This window comes from Sarcophilus harrisii, chromosome 3 (genome assembly GCF_902635505.1).
Source record: "Sarcophilus harrisii chromosome 3, mSarHar1.11, whole genome shotgun sequence".
Taxonomy (NCBI): domain Eukaryota; kingdom Metazoa; phylum Chordata; class Mammalia; order Dasyuromorphia; family Dasyuridae; genus Sarcophilus; species Sarcophilus harrisii.
In genome coordinates, this window is record NC_045428.1 from 370022661 (window position 1) to 370041624 (window position 18964).

Below are 18964 nucleotides of genomic sequence, written 5' to 3' on the forward strand. Positions count from 1 at the left end.
ATCAGACAAATAGGAAGGGAACTAGAAGAGATCAGTTTCAGAAAAAGAGAGGAGACAGCATTTATGAGCAGAGGATAATCAACACTTGAAAAATGCAACTGATAAAGTGAGATGGATGTGGTTTGAGAAGACTATCAGATTTGGTGATTAAGACATAATTTGTCGAAAGATAAGTATTGAGTGAAATTTTTTGGTTATTTTGTAACCAATGTTTGTTTGGGTTGGTAGGGTAATGATAAACTAAAAGGCAGTTAATACCAAAAAGAAATGCGGGGTGGGGGGGGGGGGGTGTGGATTGTAAACTCAGTGTGAGTCACCAGGGTTATATGGAAGCCAAGAAAGCGAATGCACACTTATTCATTAAGACAGTCTAAGTGTCTTGAGAATAAGGAGATAATAAACATACAGTATTTTGCTGTACCTACCATATATCAGATTCTATTCAGTTCTCAACTACCACATTTTAGGATGAACATTGAACAACCTGAAAGTATCCAGGGAAAGACAACCTTAATTTGGAAAAGACCTCATATTCATCCATTTCACTCTAAAAGCTTTTATTTAGCATCTCCTGTGTATAGGCCACTGTACAAGGTTCTAGGGATACAGAGAAATAAATGAAAAATGGGAATACAACGGGTAAACAGACTAACATATAATTTGAGGAGGGGAGAAATGGACTAACAATCAGAAGGAAAGAGTTTTTGGTATGTCCCATGAGCCGAGTTTTGAAATAGCTAAAGATTCTTAGTGGTAAAGGTAGAGGTAGAATACTGCATTCAAGGAACAGTAGTAGACTTAAGTTGGTTTTAGATACTGAAGTGTAATTTATATTTGATCCTATGGATAATAGGGATCTGTTGGAGGTTTTTAAGTAAGGAAGTGATATGGAATCAGGAAGATTATATTGACAGTATTCTCAGTATTTTTATGTTGTTAAAAAACCATCGAGGATCTGTTCAAAGAGTTTTTGTTCACATGGATTATATTTATAGCTATTTACTATATTAGAAGTAAAAAATAATTTTGAATTTGTAGACCTTCTGAAAGGGTTTCAGAGACCCCAACAATTCTTTGGACTACACTTTGAGGACCACTGGTTTAGGTGATGGAAGGGGGGAGAGAGAAGGAAGATGGGAAAATAAAGTTATGAATCTGGGTGATTCTGTACATCAACAAAGTAGAGTTAATCTGTCTGAAATGAAAATTGAAGCATGAAAATAGATTCTTTGGATAGTATAGGACAGTCATAATGATAACCTCTTAGGTTCTTTCCAATTCTGTTTTTATGCCTTTACATATAATATTTAGTGATAATAAATTGTGAATAAGTGCGATGGCTTCCTTTTAATGACAAGATTAAAGATCTTCAGTAATAAAGATAAAGATGGCTAATAATTAGTTATTGTGTCATAGTTTTGAAAATGGTCTTCAAGCTTTGCATCAGTACAGTTTTAGGGCAGGTTTGCATCATCAGCATTCTGAAACAAATTTACTGCTTTATTTACTTTTTAATCTTTTGATTTCATTGTTTCTAAGTTGTATTTTGGGGGTTTTCCTGTCCCTAGTGTTTCTCTGTACTAAGAAAATTATACTTTTTAATAATACTAAGATTTATTAACTACTATAAAATGTAAGATATTTTTCAAATGCGACTAGTTTCTTTATTTTAAATGCTGGACCAACTTCTGAATTAAAAAGTCTAAGTTTTCTTTTTTTAATCTAGAGGTAAAGTATATAAATGTATTCAGGATATTAGAGTGTGGATACTAAAGAGTAATTGTTATTTCAAATAAAGATAAAGAAGAAGAATTTGTAAGAAATATAGCTGTGGTTACCTGAAAATGATAGGTAAACCCAGTATTTGGATATCATTAACATTGTGCTTTAATCTAGTGTTCTTCAATGTGAAGGCTGTGACTCCTAAGAATATTTGATCAACTAGTCACAGGGAAGAAAGATGAATCGTATTCTACCCTTCAGTCATTGGCCAGTTGAGTTTATTTCTAACACAACTTTGTCTCCTGTTACCTTCTGACATTTTCCCAGTCCCTTCATTCTGCCTGTTTAGGGGCATCAGCTTCACCTCACTTCTGACTTTGCATCTTATTGCTACTTGATATCCACTGCAGTCACTGACCTTATTTTCAATGACTCTTTCTCCTTTTCTTCTCTCTTGGGAATGTGACAAGTGGCCCTTAGAAAGCAACCTCCATGCTCTGGAGCAGGGACTGGTGAGGAAGAGTTTTGTTTGGGACGAGGCAGAGTGATCAAGGCACGAGCAGTTATCTTTTTTCCAAAATGCCGGTCTTCCAAATTTCCCTTTTACTGTCTAGGACACCACCATCCTTCTAGGCATCCAGGTTCAGAACTTTGGTTTAATCTCAGCTCTTCACTGTCTTTCAGAGTAGTAGTATATATAATTTTAAAAATATATATACACACATAAAGGATTGTGCTCAGAAATAGATGTGTGTGATGATAAAAAGCTTGGAAACCATCGCTTTACTTTATATAAAGACTATAGAGAGATGGGAAATTATTTTGTATAAATAATTCATTTTTTCCCCCCACAGCTGAAGAAAAAGTTACTTGTACTATACCTGAAGGAGTACCTATTGATATCACTGTTAAATTGATGGTGTGCTTAGTTCATCTTAACATCCTGGATCCACTCGATGTAAGTGAAAAGAGTTATCCTGAAGTAGTTTATTTTTGGCAAAGTTACCATCTGTTTACCTGTGTGTCAGAAATTATTACTTGGATCTAGATTGTTCACATTTCTTTAGTGCCAGGGGGTTTATTAGGACTATTTATTAAGATTTCCACCCAAATCCTTATAATTTGTTCTCGAAATTGAATTAATTACTTTTTCCTTTTTAAGAAATAAGAACAAATTTGATAAGGATTGGAAATTAGACTCTGTAAAAGACATTTGAGGGCACATGTTGAAACAAAATTCTTTATTCCTGATTAAATTCTTTACTTATTCTTACTTTATTCTTTATCTTCTTTGCATATTCTTTATCTTCTATACTTCTATACATCATCAGTTCATTTCTTTACATAGAACTAACTGATTAGACTCATTCTGTGACCTTCCTCCAATTAAATTTGGAAACTCAGATTGATTATTGCTACTTGGTCTTTATTGATAATACAGATTTTTGAGTTAAACTGAAGTACATATTTATATAAATTTATATTTATTCTCTGAATGTGGAACTGAAGCCCTTATTTTCTGTGGTGGACAGTCTCTCCTGACCACACTAGTGGAACAGAATCCTGAAGATATGGGAGACTTGTACCTTGATGTTGCTGAAGCTTTTCTTGATGTTGGAGAATATAATTCTGCACTTCCTCTCCTTACTGCATTAGTCTGCTCAGAAAGATATAACCTAGCGGTAGTCTGGCTTCGGCATGCAGGTAAAAATCTTGATAGCTTTATATTGGGGGGGAGGAGAGGGCAACAAATGTTGATATTAAAAAAACCCACCAACTATAGTATTTGCAGTTTTCAGCAAGTCATTAATGTGTTACCTTAGAGCAACTTTATATTAATATGGAAAACAAAATATTTCTTTAATTTTCAACATTCACATGCTAGAACTTAATAGTGTACTAGAAAAATAATTTACTAAATGACATGCTGGCTTAAAAGAGTTAATGTAATCATCTGTGTTCTGTCTTCTATTGGATCACTGATTAAAATTCTAAAGGGTATCCCCTTATCTAGTTCAATCTGCTTATTTTACAGATGATGATACTGGGACTCAAAGAATTTAAGCAGGTGTCCAAGAGCGCATAGGTAGTAAATACAGTGCTAAGATTTAAACCCAGAGCCTCTGGCTCCAAATCGAGTTTTTTCCATTGTTCCTCTTCTGGGGACATGAAATTACTTAAAGGAGCTAGATTGTTATTTACAAGAGAGAGAGAAACAGATTTCTTTAGAGAAGGAAATGTCAGACTACTCTAGTGTCTTTGCCAAGAAAATCCCAAATGGAGTCACTAAGTCAGAAATGATTAAATAAATTTACAGATTTAATACTCTGAAATTAATTTTTATGTGAAATTTATTTTTTAAATGACTAATTCTTATATTTGCTTAATGCTTTATACTTTAAAAACTAATTTTGCTTATGTTATTTCATTTTATTCTCACAAACTCACAAAATAAAGTCAGTATTACTTTTATTTTTACAGATGAAGAAACAGAAATCAGGTTATAACTTGCCCAAGGTCATATAATCAATAAGTTGCAGAATTTAGCATTATTGATAGAGAATTGGAAAAGAACTTAGAGACTGTGTAATTCATGACTTGAATATGTATTTCTTCTTAAATTTTGTTTTGTTAGATTTGATCCATCATTGCCAGTTGAGATTTTTTAGATAAATACTCTTAAGCATTATGGTTTATTATTCCTCTCAGTTTCATGTCATCTATGAATTTGATTAATATGTATTGAACAGCATAAGTCCATATACCTTCACTGGAGACCTCATTAAAAATTGACATCAGACCATCCATGACTACCTTGTGGGTCCCTATGATCATTTGACCAGTTTTGGATCAACCTAATCGTGACCCCATCTTTCTTTTCATCTTCCATTTTGCCCACAAGTATAATATTGAAATCTTTGTCATATACTTTGCTCTAGTCCAGTGTTAAAGTTGCACAGCTTGGTTAAACATTGGATGGAGTGCTATCAGTTAGTCATCAAGGATTTATTAAATGTCTCCTATGTTCTGGGCATTATGGGGCATAAAGAGACAAAAATTCTACCCTCAAGGTACTATTGGGGGAAACTATATTCATGTAGAAGTATATACTATTGTAGTTTTGGTAGGAAGGTTAGTCACTGACCAGGTTATTCAAAGCATTATGTAGATGAAGAAGTTTAAAATTAATCCTGAATAACCTTAGGGACTTGAAGAAGTGGAAGTGAGGGGAAACTCATAACAGCCATGTGGGATAGCCAGCAGAAAAACAAAAAATGGATAGTGTCATTTATTAAGAATAGTTAGAAGGCCAGTTTAGAGTTGGATTTTCTTAGTAGGGAAATGACAGTGATCAGACCTACATTAATATTTATAGCATTCCTCCCACTTAAAAGCTTAGTAATTGTGATTGAAAAATAAATTGGTGTTAATGCTGTAAAGTTACCCATGCATATATCCTGTAAATAAAAGGCTATTAAAAAAAAAAAAGTTTATGTGATTAAAAAAAAAAGAAAGAAAAAAAAAGAAAAATAAATTGGAAGTAGCCTGATGTGATTTGATTTGATTAAGCCAAGCTGGGGTTTTGTGACTCTGCAGCCTTTACTAGTTGTTACTAATCATCCATTTTATAAAATATTATAAAAGTTTTTCCTGGAAGGGAAGTCAAGATCATTGGCCTGTAGTTTATAGATTTCATTTTCTTTCCTTTTTTCCTCCCATTTGGAACATATGCTTACCTCCTTGTATTTGGTATCTGTCTTACTCTCTGTATGTCTTTCAAAGGTCATTCATAGTGACTTAGCAATCAAACCTGATTAGTACTTTAATATACAAATATTTGTATATATACATATAAATATAGTACATTTTTGCCTGGTGACTTGTACTAACTTAGGGTGCTTTAGTGCTGTCTTATCATTTCTTCTTCAAATTATCTTGAATTTTTTTTCATTTATTTTTTATTTTATTAAGTAACTTTTTATTGACAGAATCCATGCCAGGGTAATTTTTTTACAACATTGTCCCTTGCACTCACTTCTGTTGCGATTTTTCCCTCCCACCCTCCATCCCCTCCCCTAGATGGCAAGCAGTCCTATATATGTTGAATATGTCCTAGTATATCCTAGATACAATGTATGTGTGCAGAACCAAACAGTTTTCTTGTTGCACAGGGAGAATTGAATTCAGAAGGTAAAAATAACCCGGGAAGAAAAACAAAAGTGCAAACAGTTTACATTCATTTCCCAGTGTTTTTTCTTTGGGTGTAGCTGCTTCTGTCCATCATTGATCAATTGAAACTGAATTAGGTCTCTTTGTCAAAGAAATCCACTTCCATCAGATTACATCTTCATACAATATCGTTGTTGGCGTATATAATGATCTCTTGGTTCTGCTCATTTCACTCAGCATCAGTTCATGTAAGTCTCTCCAAGCCTCTCTGTATTCATCCTGCTGGTCATTTCTTACAGAACAATAATATTCCATAACATTCATATACCACAATTTAACCACCCATTCTCCAGTTGATGGGCATCCACTCAGTTTCCAGTTTCTAGCCACTACAAACAGGGCTGCCACAAACATTTTGGCACATACTGGTACCTTTCCCTTCTTTAGTATCTCCTTGGGGTATAAGCCCAGTAGAAACACTGCTGGATCAAAGGGTATGCACAGTTTGATAACTTTTGGGGCAAAATTATCTTGAATTTAACCTTTTTTTTTTTTTTTTTTTTTTTTTTTTGGTTTTGTTATTTTTGGCCTCAAGATCATGATCCTTGGTAGAGAAAAACAGCACAAAATCATGATTGAATAATTTGCTATCATTCCACCCCACCATAGTTACATCCTTATTTTTTGAATATTCATTTCAAATAATTTAAATAATTTGATCATACATATATTGGCTTTATTTATGACTATATCATAATTAACTAAATAAAACCTTTCAGTGTTAAAATATTTTTCCAATCTTTGTACTTAATTCTAATTCTTTTTTTTTTTTTTAAACCTACTTTTTGATGAACATAACTTTTGGGGTTGAGAGTAGGTTGGGGAATCTATTCTAGTAATAGTATTGAAACTGCCAAATTTTTATGTTTGAGTATGTAAAATTATCGTCTTTCTGTTTTAACTTTGTTTTGTATGTTTCTTTAGAATGTCTGAAGGCCTTAGGTTACATGGAACGTGCTGCAGAAAGCTATGGCAAAGTGGTTGACCTGGCTCCACTACATTTGGATGCAAGAATTTCCCTTTCCACTCTTCAACAGCAGCTGGGTCGTCCTGAAAAAGCTCTGGAGGCCCTGGAACCAATGTATGATCCAGATACTCTGGCACAAGATGCAAATGCTGCGCAGCAGGTCAGATGAGCATTATACCTTATGGATTATTTTATTTTTATATAATATTTAGTGTTCATCCCTTTCTACTTCTCCCAGTCTCTGACTCTCCATACAGTTTAAGCCAAATAATAATGTGATTTGTAGTTAAGATAAAATATAAGTGAAATATATATAATTCCTTTTAAGGTGAATCTATAAATGAATCTATGATTCTATTGGTATCAATACTTTATCCACTAGTTTAGCCATACTCTAATAAACTAATGTATCATTTGTGGCAAAAAAGAAATTATTGCCTGGTAGCTTACTTAGTCACAAGCCTTTCTGTACTTCACTTTTTTCTTGTCACCCGTCTTAGAAATTTTTCCAACTGATAGGAACAACATTTTCTTCTGAATTAGCATGAGAAGAAATAGAGATAATTTTTAAAAGAATGACAATGCTTGAATTATTAACCTCAGTGGTAAAATGTATGTTGCATTATTACTAAGGAAAATTGTAGCACAAAGTAGAAACATGAAAAAAGTAGAAAAGACAAAGTAAATATTAAATTATAGAGTAATTTTCAAAAATATAGTATGAACTTCTCCTTGGGGTCTTTTCTTATAGCCATGAAATTCTCTGACTTTCCAAATTTTATGAATGTTTCATTAAGTAGGTCACTTACTTGTATTATCATTAACTTGAAAACCCAGTGTTGGTAACAAACCTGTAGAGTCGATTCTTGTGTGATAGATACAAAAGTTGATTGCTTAGGCTCTAATCAATGAGTGTTGAACAGGTTTTACATTCCAACAGCGTTATCTTTTGACAACCCAGGTTTATCTCCATGCCATAATGAGGTATTGAAAAGACATGTGAGAATATAGTTTATATCCATATATTAATAAGGCAATAAAATTTGAATTCAAAAGTTTGATTAGAATGCATTAAATTTAGTGTGTTCTTAAAAATTGAAATGAAAACTTGGATTTTACTTATTTATCTGGCTCTAATTATATCTCAATGAAAATAGTCCCCAGAACATTTGTTGTAATTTATTAGTTATTCTCATAGTGTAACACCACAGAAACACCCATTTATATACAGGACTATGGAAGGTCATCTCGGAGGGAAGCCATAAATAGTAGTAGGGAGATCAGGAGAGATCTCTTGTAGAATGTAGGACTTGAATCAAATCTTAATGGCTACAATTTGTGAAATAAACATTTTAAAGTTTTAAAACTGATTTCCTTTATATGCAAATGAATGGTTATCTTACCATTTGTCATTTTCATATTTACTTAATTAGGAACTGAAGTTACTACTCCATCGTTCCACACTACTGTACTCACAAGGCAAAATGTATGGGTATGTGGATACCTTGCTGACCATGTTAGCAATGCTTTTAAAAGTAAGTAATTAAAACCAATGAATTGAAAATACAGAATAGTAGATTTTTGACTCAATAGAATGAATGAATAAAAAATAATTAAGTATTAACTTTGCCAGGCTGGGGAGGGGATACAAGTGCAGAGAGGGTTGTTAAAAGAAAGACAATGCATGTAGGGGAATGGTGACCAAAGAGGAAAAATTACATTTAAGAAGTCATAGAGATGGCAAGTATAGGAAGAGGATGAGTTGAGCTGGAGGGTAGAGCTGTGACAGTGAATGAGCTGCCTTGTAAGGTAGTTAATTGATGAAAGGAATCAGGATTTGGAATTGAAGGGACTTTTTAGATTGTATAGACTAACCCCTTCATTTTGTAGATGAGGAAACTGAGGCACAGTGAGGTCACGTGGGTGCTAAGATCCAGAATTCAAGCCCCCTGGTCTTTGGATTCTAAATCCAACATTCTGTCCTCTGTACTACCTTGACCTTCATGTTCAAGCAGACAGATGGAATAAGCATTTGTTAGGATTGCTTTCAAGCTGGATCAACCAGTGGTTGGACTAGAAAGGCTTGAAAGGACTAGAAAGTCACTTTTCTGGTTAATGACTATTTTGTTTAATTTGTATCTTAGAGTCACAAGAGGTCCTGAATTTAATATGAAATATGGGTTTTGCTTATTTTGCAGTCTTGGCTCACACACAAAGCTGGTTATAAGCAAATGTGACTGGAAAAAAAATGAATGGGAAAAAATGAACTTTAGTACTCAAAAGTACATAATTCAAAAATTCCAACAAATATGGACTTTGGAATTTTTTTTTTGGATAAGTTAAATCATAGTAAATAAAGCTATACGATAGCAGTTTTGTTACAATTAAATTTTTGCTAATATTTAGAAAAGTCAGAATGATAATATAGCCAATTAGTCTTACAAATATAATTTTAATGCCACAAATTATTGACCCCACAAAACTTTACTAATCTACCTTCCCTCCTGCCTATGGAGCCAGAACCACATAAAATAATTTAATGTTCTTTTCTACCCTTACCTCAGATCACTATCTAGATTGTGTTGGGATTATTCATAAAAGTAGAAGTCTTTATTTAGTTTCTGAATGGTAAAATCTCGAAGTTGCAGTTTTGACATTGACTTATTTTTAATTACACATGGATAATAGATTAAGCTTTAATGTCATGAAAAACCTCAAATTGTTGCTTTTAATTTTAGGTAGCAATGAATAGAGCACAGGTGTGTTTGATATCCAGTTCCAAGTCGGGGGAAAGACATTTATACCTGATTAAAGTATCTAGAGACAAAATATCAGATAACAATGACCAAGAGACAGCAAACTGTGATGCAAAAGGTAATTAATTACATTTGTCTAAAAAATTGTGTTCATGTAACTTTACTAAAATAAAAAAATTTGACAGGTTTGGAATCTGGCATGTGTTTGCACAATTATTATAATAAAATAGTTTCTTCCTTTTTTTGGTGTGTGTGTGTGAGAGAGAGAGAGAGAGAGACATACCAGAAAATCAATTGGAGTCATCTTTTATATAGATTATTATAGGAAAGTCTCCCCCTCATATAAAAGTACATTTACTTGCTTATATTTTCCTCATACACACATATATATCCCTTGATGGGGATGTCAGGTGCTTGAGGGCAAAGACTAGTTACGTAATTTTTGCCTTTATATTGCCAGAGCCTAGCACAGTCTTTGACATGTAGTAGACACTTAATAAAATGGTTATTTATTGACTTGAGGCTTTGATACTACATTTAGGCTTTCCTTGAAGTACAGTTTTTTCTGTTTAATCCTTTTTATTTCTTGGAAACTGTATCCTTAACTTATTTAAATTACTGTCATTTTAGCCATATTTGCTGTACTTACAAGTGTCCTGACAAAAGATGACTGGTGGAACCTACTGTTGAAGGCCATCTATTCCTTGTGTGATCTCTCCCGATTCCAAGAGGCTGAACTCCTGGTGGATTCTTCGCTGGAATATTATTCATTTTATGATGATAGGCAGAAACGCAAAGAGCTTGAATACTTTGGTCTTTCAGCTGCAATTCTTGACAAAAACTTTAGAAAAGCATACAACTATATCAGGTGAGACCCTACTGCTATGATTACAGTCTCCTAGGTTTTTTGTCTTAGAAAGCCTATTATATTTATTAGCTTTTGAGTTTGTCTCTCTTAGTTGTTAAATCTCCTTTTTTTCTCCTGATAAAAAATCTTTGTTCAGATTTCAGCTTCTGATACATAATAGTTGTATGAATCTAGGCAAGTCACTTAACTTTCTTTAGCTCAGTTTCCTTAGTTGTAGAATAGGAATAAGAATAGCACCACTTCTAAAGTTATTGTGAGGCTCAAATGAGATAATGATTGTAAAAAGTGCTTAAATCAATGCCTAGCACATAGTAAAGACTATAAACGTTAGCTGTTTTCAACCTCATCATCATCATCATCATTATCATTTTAAGTTACCTCCCGGAATAATTGTGAGAATCAAATGAGATAATTGTAAAAAGCCCTTAGCATAGTGCCTGCACTATATAAATGTTAGCTGGGTTTTTGGTTTTTTTAACTTCATGTGTGAATTGGTGAAGTACAACATATAATTAAACTAAAGCAATTTCTTTTTGCTTCTTTTCTTTGAAGTTCATATGTATATTTAAAAGATGGTCCCAAAATTGTAGAAAAATTAATTCCTATATCATTCCCCAGGAAAGAGCTTTCACTGAATAAATTTTGTCCAAAAGCTTGCAGCACCCTATTCTTCTTGATAGTGGTGTTTATAGTTCACTATTGTGAATACATTATTGACTGATTCCTTGAGAGGATAGCAGAGGGATAATTGTGTTTCTTTGAATGTTGTTCCTTACCTTCCTCATTTTGTTTCAATTTTAGGATTATGCTCATGGAAAATGTGAATAAACCTCAGCTGTGGAACATCTTTAATCAAGTTACTATGCATTCACAAGATGTACGACACCATCGTTTTTGTCTTCGATTAATGCTCAAAAACCCAGATAATCATGCTCTGTGTGTCTTAAATGGACATAATGCATTTGTATCTGGTAGTTTCAAACATGCACTTGGTAAGTACATCATCACATGTTACTGGCTTTTCTCCATTTTATTGTACATCAAATTTATTTTATCCAAGTTTTATAATATATAACAGAATTTTTTTTTTTTATAGCTGCATAGTTTAGTTCTCAAATTTTTCATTTCAAGTTTCAAAAGTGTCAGCAGATTTAACTTCTCATTAGTGCATGGATAGAGTATTTTTTTTTTTTTTTTTTTTGTATCTTGCCCAGAGCTTAGTATATATCCTACACATGGGTAGGGATAAATAAGTATTTGTTGAATTTAAATTTATTTTTTAAGAATTTTTTGATGTGAAGAATTTAAACTTTTTTTTTTTTAATAGCCTTTTATTTACAGGATATATGCATGGGTAACTTTACAGCATTAACAATTGCCAAACCTCTTGTTCCAATTTTTCACCTCTTACCCCCCCCCCCCCCCTTCCCCAGATGGCAGGATGACCAGTAGATGTTAAATATATTAAAATATAAATTAGATACACAATAAGTATACATGACCAAAACATTATTTTGCTGTACAAAAAGAATCAGACTCTGAAATATTGTACAATTAGCTTGTGAAGGAAATCAAAAATGCAGGTGTGCATAAATATAGGGATTGGGAATTCATTGTAATAGTTTTAGTCATCTCCCAGAGTTCTTTTTCTGGGCATAGCTGTTCAGTTCATTACTGCTCCATTGGAAATGATTTGGTTGATCTCGTTGCTGAGGATGGCCTGATCCATCAGAACTGGTCATCATCTAGTATTGTTGTTGAAGTATATAATGATCTCCTGGTCCTGCTCATTTCACTCAGCATCAGTTCGTGTAAGTCTCTCCAGGCCTTTCTGAAATCATCCTGTTGGTCATTTCTTACAGAACAGTAATATTCCATAATATTCATACCACAATTTATTCAGCCATTCTCCAACTGATGGACATCCATTCAGTTTCCAGTTTTTAGCCACTACAAAAAGGGCTGCCACAAACAAGGAATTTAAACTTTAATTTAAGTATACTTAAGTAAACATGATCATAAGGTTTCTCTACAACATTTCTCTCAGTAAGCTCATCATCTTTCAAGAGCTTAACTCTTATTTCTATATAGGTGACTATATTATAGAGCTAGCCTTCTCCATCATAAATTCCAGTTTTCTGTTGCCAACTGCCTTCTTGACATCTCCACTTGGACATCCCATTGACGGATCAAACATACCATAACCTAAATAGAACACATTATCTGTTCCCAGATTTTACTCCCTCTTTTGAGGATGTCTATTTAGTTATCTAAGATCCTAACATCAGAGTCATTCTTGATTCTTACTTTTCCCTTACTCTAGATCAAGCTGCCAAATTTTTATATCCTATCTTGATAGTCTGTTCTCCATCCTCTCTTTTCTTCTTTGATATTCTAATTCAGGTTAACATCACTGGTAGTTCCTTCCCCTCCCTCTACTCCCCAGTATTAATACTGTACATTTTTTAAAATCACTTTGAATCTCTCTGTACACATATTGGGTCTCCCAGTTGAATCCTGGAAGGTAGGACATTTTAATTTGTTGTCCCTGTTTCTCTAGCATCCAGCAAAGGCTCTTAATATGTTTATTGAAATGAATTTGTGAAAATGTTATTCAAATCATAATTTTCTTTTCCTTTTTACAGGTCAGTATGTTCAGGCTTTTCGCACCCATCCACATGAACCTCTCTATAGCCTCTGTATAGGATTAACATTTATTCACATGGCATCTCAGAAGTATGTATTAAGAAGACACGCACTTATTGTGCAGGTAATTCCTTTTGATTTCTTCATAATTTGGTTTTTTAGACCTTTTGGTGTCTTTGATCTATAAGTTTAGTGTTCTACATTAAGTATTTTAGGTAAAAAAACAAGAGGCTAAAGAAATATTTAATTATTATTTACTCTAAGATTGTAACCACTTCTGAGCTTTTTTAGATTATTGGATAAGAGTAAGATTATACTTATCAATTCTACTATCTTACTATCCATATTTATCTATCTTTTTTTTTTTTCTTTTTATTTCAGTGAAAGACTGAAACAATTATCCTTAAGATTTTAAATTCAGGGTGAGCATTAAAAAACAGACTATTTAATTTGTTCCCAAATGTTTTGGAAGTTGTAATTCAAATGGAAGGATTTTTATACTATTTTCATACTTGGAAAATTAGATTTGAATTTTTTACATTGTAAAAAAAATGTTTCATTAGTAATGTCAAAAAAGAAATCTGATCACTTCTATTAAGTGAATTCATCTCTGAATATATTTATTTTTTCTGGCTTTTGTTTTCATATAATCTCAATTATCTCAGTTTTAATTTAAATTCTAAAAAGAGAAAAAGTGTGGTATATTGGAAAGATAATTTGATGTCAGAAATCTGAGTTTTATTTCTAACTGACATTTACTATGTAGACTTGAGCAAATGATGTAACTTTTCTAGGCCTCGTGTTCCTATGTAAACTGGAAATAAATACTTGTACCATTCTATCTCACAAGATTGTATTGAAAAAAAGCACTTTGTAAACAAAAACATGTTACAAGCTGTTGTTAAGACATTTCTCTCACAACAATAGCCTAATTTTGTACTACTGATTAGTGTAATAGATTCCATGTTTCTGAAGAATACATAATTTATATTACTATATACACATGAATTCCTTTATTATATACATAAAAAGTGTAGCTAACCTCCATTCCATCAGACATAATACCTCTTTAATGGGAACTTATATAAATCTTGGAGTATTCATTAATATTGAAATTTGAGGGAAATCTTTAACAATCACCTAACATTACATTTGGAAGTATAATTATTCATACTTCCTCGTTTGGATTTTCCAATTGTTATTGTTTTGTACTAATAAAAGTTTTTTTTTTTTTTTTTTGGTTTTTTAAGTTATCCCTTTCTGCTGAATAGTTAGTCCTTTAATATTTTTAGCATTATATAAAGAGTAAATGTGGGAGGCATTTGGCAAAGAAGGAAATGGTTTTATTGCATTTGTTATTGAGAATTATCCCAAAGAATTTGATTTTTAGTAAAATCACTCTTAAGAGACCCTCCATAGGAAGTCTGAAGAGAGAAGAAATCTTAGACTTTAATTTACCAAAGGGACCTCTATAACCACCAGAAAATTGCATGTGCTAGAGCAAGAGTTTCCTTTTAAGGGTAAACTTTTCTGGTTTGTCAGTATATATTCTTTCCTAGTTACTAGGCATGTTATCAGTTAAAATTGCTGCAATCTCACATTGAACAAGCTAATCCATAAGAGTTGGAGGCTTGATTCCTCTCTTATTTCATGATTTCATTGTAAGTAGCTTAATTTTATCAATTAGAATCATTTTTGAGGGCACTTGACTGGATTTTCTTGTTTCTTTATTTTTGAAATATTAAATATTACTTACCTTTTGCAGGGATTTTCCTTTCTTAATCGGTACCTAAGTCTCCGTGGACCCTGTCAGGAATCATTTTATAATCTGGGACGTGGCCTTCACCAACTGGGGCTGATGCATATTGCAATCCATTATTACCAAAAGGCCCTTGAGCTCCCTCCACTTGAACTAGAGGTACAATATGCTATCATTTCAAAACTGAATCTTCAGCTTTTTTTTTTTTTTTAAAGAAGGATTTAGTCAGCCAAGTTTCATGGCATACTGAGTATAATAAATTATAGCTTATGATACTCTAGGTTAGATAGGTTTATTGAGAAATAAATTTTAAATGTCTAGGTCTTAGAAACCTAGTATTTTGGGATGTACAGGAATGTATGCATTTTGAACCAATGACTATGGTAAGATAGTAGCCATAAGAGTTAGCTGGTAGACCTCCAGCTTAATTGCATATGGAGTCATTATTCATTTTGAAGAGAAAACAGCTTTTCTTTTTTTGTAAATATGAGGAGTCTAAAAAATTTAGAATTTTATTTCTTATATTTGCAAACCAGCTCTTACTTTGAAGATAAAACATTGACCTTTTTGAGTCCACAGAAAATTTTATAAGTATTTTCCACTTCAGCTTAGTGTCTGTATATTAAGGGGGAATTCAAAACATAAACAATAATTCTGTCCTGTTGAATTAAATTGTCGAGATAGTTTTCACATATTATTTTCTAAAATATCTTGAGAGAATATGTAGGATTTTTAACTACTTAACTAAATTGAGATAAGGTCTTCCAGGCTAGAAACTGGAAACTGAATGGATGTCCATCAGTTGGAGAATGGCTGAATAAATTGTGGTATATGAAAATTATGGAATATTACTGTTCTGTAAGAAATGACCAACAGGATGATTTCAGAAAGGCCTGGAGAGACTTACACGAACGGATGCTGAGTGAAATGAGCAGGACCAGGAGATCATTATATACTTCAACAACAATACTAGATGATGACCAGTTCTGATGGATCAGGCCATCCTCAGCAACGAGATCAACCAAATCATTTCTAATGGAGCAGTAATGAACTGAACTAGCTATGCCCAGAAAAAAGAAATCTGGGAGATGACTAAAAACCATTAAATTAAATTCCCAATCCCTATATTTATGCACACATGCATTTTTGATTTCCTTCACAAGCTAATTGTACAATAATTCAGAGTCTGATTCTTTTTGTACAGCAAAATAATGTTTTGGTCATGTATACTTATTGTGTATCTAAGTTATATTTTAATATATTTAACATCTACTGGTCATCCTGCCATCTAGGGGAGGGGGGGGGGTGGTAAGAGGTGAAAAATTGGAACAAGAGGTTTGGCAATTGTTAATGCTGTAAAGTTACCCATGTATATATCCTGTAAATAAAAGGCTATTAAATTTAAAAAAAAAAAAAGAGAGAGATAAGGTCTTCCAGTTAGATACATCCTACCTCTTTGATTCTTTGCTACAAAGCTTTTACATTTAGTAGATAGAAACTTATTTTTTAGATAAGCTGGGGAACCAAGAAACCCTTTGCCACTCATTGTGAATGGTAGATAAAAGAATCAAAACTTATAACAGATAGTACCTAATGAGATCAGAGAATTTTGATTACTTAATTTTTACATTAAATCAGTGAGAAGTGAAATGTCTTATCTTTCCAGTTATCCTTCACACTTTTGAAAGGGGCAAAGCTGTGATTTGGAAGCCACTTCTGATCCAATTCAGTGCTCTTTCCAGCTTTACCACATGCTCCTTGGAAAGAGTCAACAAAATAGCAAGATTCCTCTTTATTAGATAAAAAGTATTTTTATATGTATAACTTTACCAAAGTACAATCATTTTTTTGAGAGAAGAGCTGTTGGGAAGGCTAATCCAGGGAGTTTTCCCTGGTGTAGAAATATTTGAAAAACTTGGTGCTTGTCCTAAGAAATAGACTGCCAGTTGCAAGTGTATAACACTTCCTAGAGAGAAAATAAAAATAGTCTGGTAAAGTCAGGTAAAATCTGGTAAAGGGTTACCTTGCCTATTTCAGTTTCTAATATGAGGACTATGGAATGTCTTATAAACATTTGATAAAATTATAAAGTGGAGAACATTGACTTTATATACCTAGGAAATTAAGACCCCATTTTTATATGGGATCAGAAGCAGTCATCTTTGATTTGGAGTAGGCATTTCACTAAAATAGAGCATGTTGAAAACCATATTCATGGACCTCCACAAGTGGAGTACAGCCATACTCAAAATTTGCAAACATAAGCGTGTGGTGTCTGAGATTCTAAAGGCTTCTGATGACTTGGATACTATTAAAAATTCTACTTGATGGTATAAATATTTAAAATTCAGAGCAAATGATTTCTTTTTGCTTAACTGATAGAAACTTTCAAATTTCTATATAGTTTTATTTTATTTATTGGTCTGAATTTTACTAGCTAATTTTTTAAAAAATTACTTTCTAAAACTGCATTTTATACTATGTTGTTATTCCAGATATATTTGACAATACAAAATATGAATTTTCCATGTTTGTTCTCTTTTTTTGTCCTAGGGTATTGAAAGTGACCAGTTAGATTTGCGAAGAGATATTGCCTATAACTTGTCACTGATTTATCAAAGTAGTGGCAATATGGGAATGGCTCGAAAGCTGTTGTATACATATGGAACCATATAAGTTATCTTGGCAAAAAAGTAAGTTTTTATGCAACTACTGTGAATCATCATTTGCTTTATGACCCAGGATCACCCTTAATATGATCACCCTTAAGGACTTTAAGGAAATTATTCTTTTGGCATTATTTAACATTAAGAGGCATTCTTTTCAGTATAAACAAGTTCAGATGTGTATATGTTTATAAATGTTTGGTAGTGTAACTTCCTATGTTTCCCTGTGGATTCTTGTACACATCCTGGATTTTTAAACTTTTTTTTTTTCAGCCATCCTTTAGTACTCCATAAGAATGCATTTCTCAACCTATTCTGAATGTATAACTGGGTAGTATTAGATATTGAACCAGTACTTTATATTCAAGACTGCTATTTTTTCCTTGTTCCTTGTTAATTTTTGAGGTGCTATTCAAAGACTTAATGATTCTAAACATATTTTCAGAATGAAGGACTTTGATAAACCACAAATGTATTTTTAAACACATTTGTTAAACTGCATTATATATTGTCATTGTTGTCCAGGCAATCATTTCTTGGTACTTTCTGTTTTGACTTTTTTGCTTTGACTCTTGGAGAAGCCAGATTTTCACACATGTTCAATAAATCAGTATTCTCTGGCTAAGGAAAGACTATGTCCATAAAACAAAAACAACCAGCTGCTTTAGTCCCTTAGTGCAAAATTAATCCAACAGGTTTTGTTTTCTCAGTTTTTCACATTTTTGCTGCCCATTGATGTCTTGTTAGCTCTCTCTTATCAAGGTTGTGACTGTTTCTGCAAGACATATACCACTCTGGCAAAGACTGGACCAGTCCAAAATATATACCAGGGAAAGGGAAAAAAATCACAGCTTCTTTGCTTGTTATGGCTTTGAAGAGAAACAACAAGGTGCTATTTCAAAGTCACTTTGATGATTGAGGAAGCTGAGAAACTGGATAAAGTTAGAGACATCAGAGTGTTTCATACATAATATGAAATAAAAAACGAAAAAATCACATAACTTGTGATCTTAAATATTACTTCCTGGGATATCTTACCAATGCTTTACTGAGATGCACTTATCTTTTCTGGTTCAGAAGCAGGACTTTTGTTTACTGAGTAAATGTGTCATATTTTGGGGGGAAATGTGTTAATTGAAATTTAATAAAAACTATTTTTTGTAAAAAAAAAAAATCTTAGCTCATTTTTAAGATTTTTAAAAATCTATTCAGTTAGGAAAGCGAAATATAGTAAGAATTTCTATGTCTTGTATGTACTGCTGCATCTTCACTAAGTGTTGAAAACCTGCAAAGAAATATTTAATAGTCACAGCATTGATCTAAGGCTGTTATTATGTAATAATCTGTTCT

At 32.7% G+C, this 18964-nt stretch overlaps 1 protein-coding gene across 3 annotated transcripts in view; it reads left to right on the top strand.

Moving 5' to 3' along the window:
* Positions 1-18727, top strand: part of GTF3C3 (general transcription factor IIIC subunit 3) — a 36601-nt gene extending 17874 nt beyond the window's left edge. The window contains exons 10-20 of one of the 3 annotated variants that reach the window (XM_012544904.3): positions 2577-2680; positions 3255-3426; positions 6877-7079; positions 8353-8454; positions 9658-9793; positions 10306-10543; positions 11345-11535; positions 13189-13313; positions 14955-15107; positions 17502-17641; positions 18377-18727. In XM_012544904.3, the coding sequence (XP_012400358.1) occupies positions 2577-2680; positions 3255-3426; positions 6877-7079; positions 8353-8454; positions 9658-9793; positions 10306-10543; positions 11345-11535; positions 13189-13313; positions 14955-15107; positions 17502-17624 (1547 nt within the window). In that variant the 3' untranslated portion in view covers positions 17625-17641; positions 18377-18727. Of the gene's footprint in view, positions 1-2576; positions 2681-3254; positions 3427-6876; positions 7080-8352; positions 8455-9657; positions 9794-10305; positions 10544-11344; positions 11536-13188; positions 13314-14954; positions 15108-17501 lie in introns of those variants that run through there. The other 2 variants (XM_012544903.3, XM_031960279.1) reach the window with 2 other exon arrangements.
* The last annotated feature ends 237 nt before the right edge of the window (positions 18728-18964 follow it).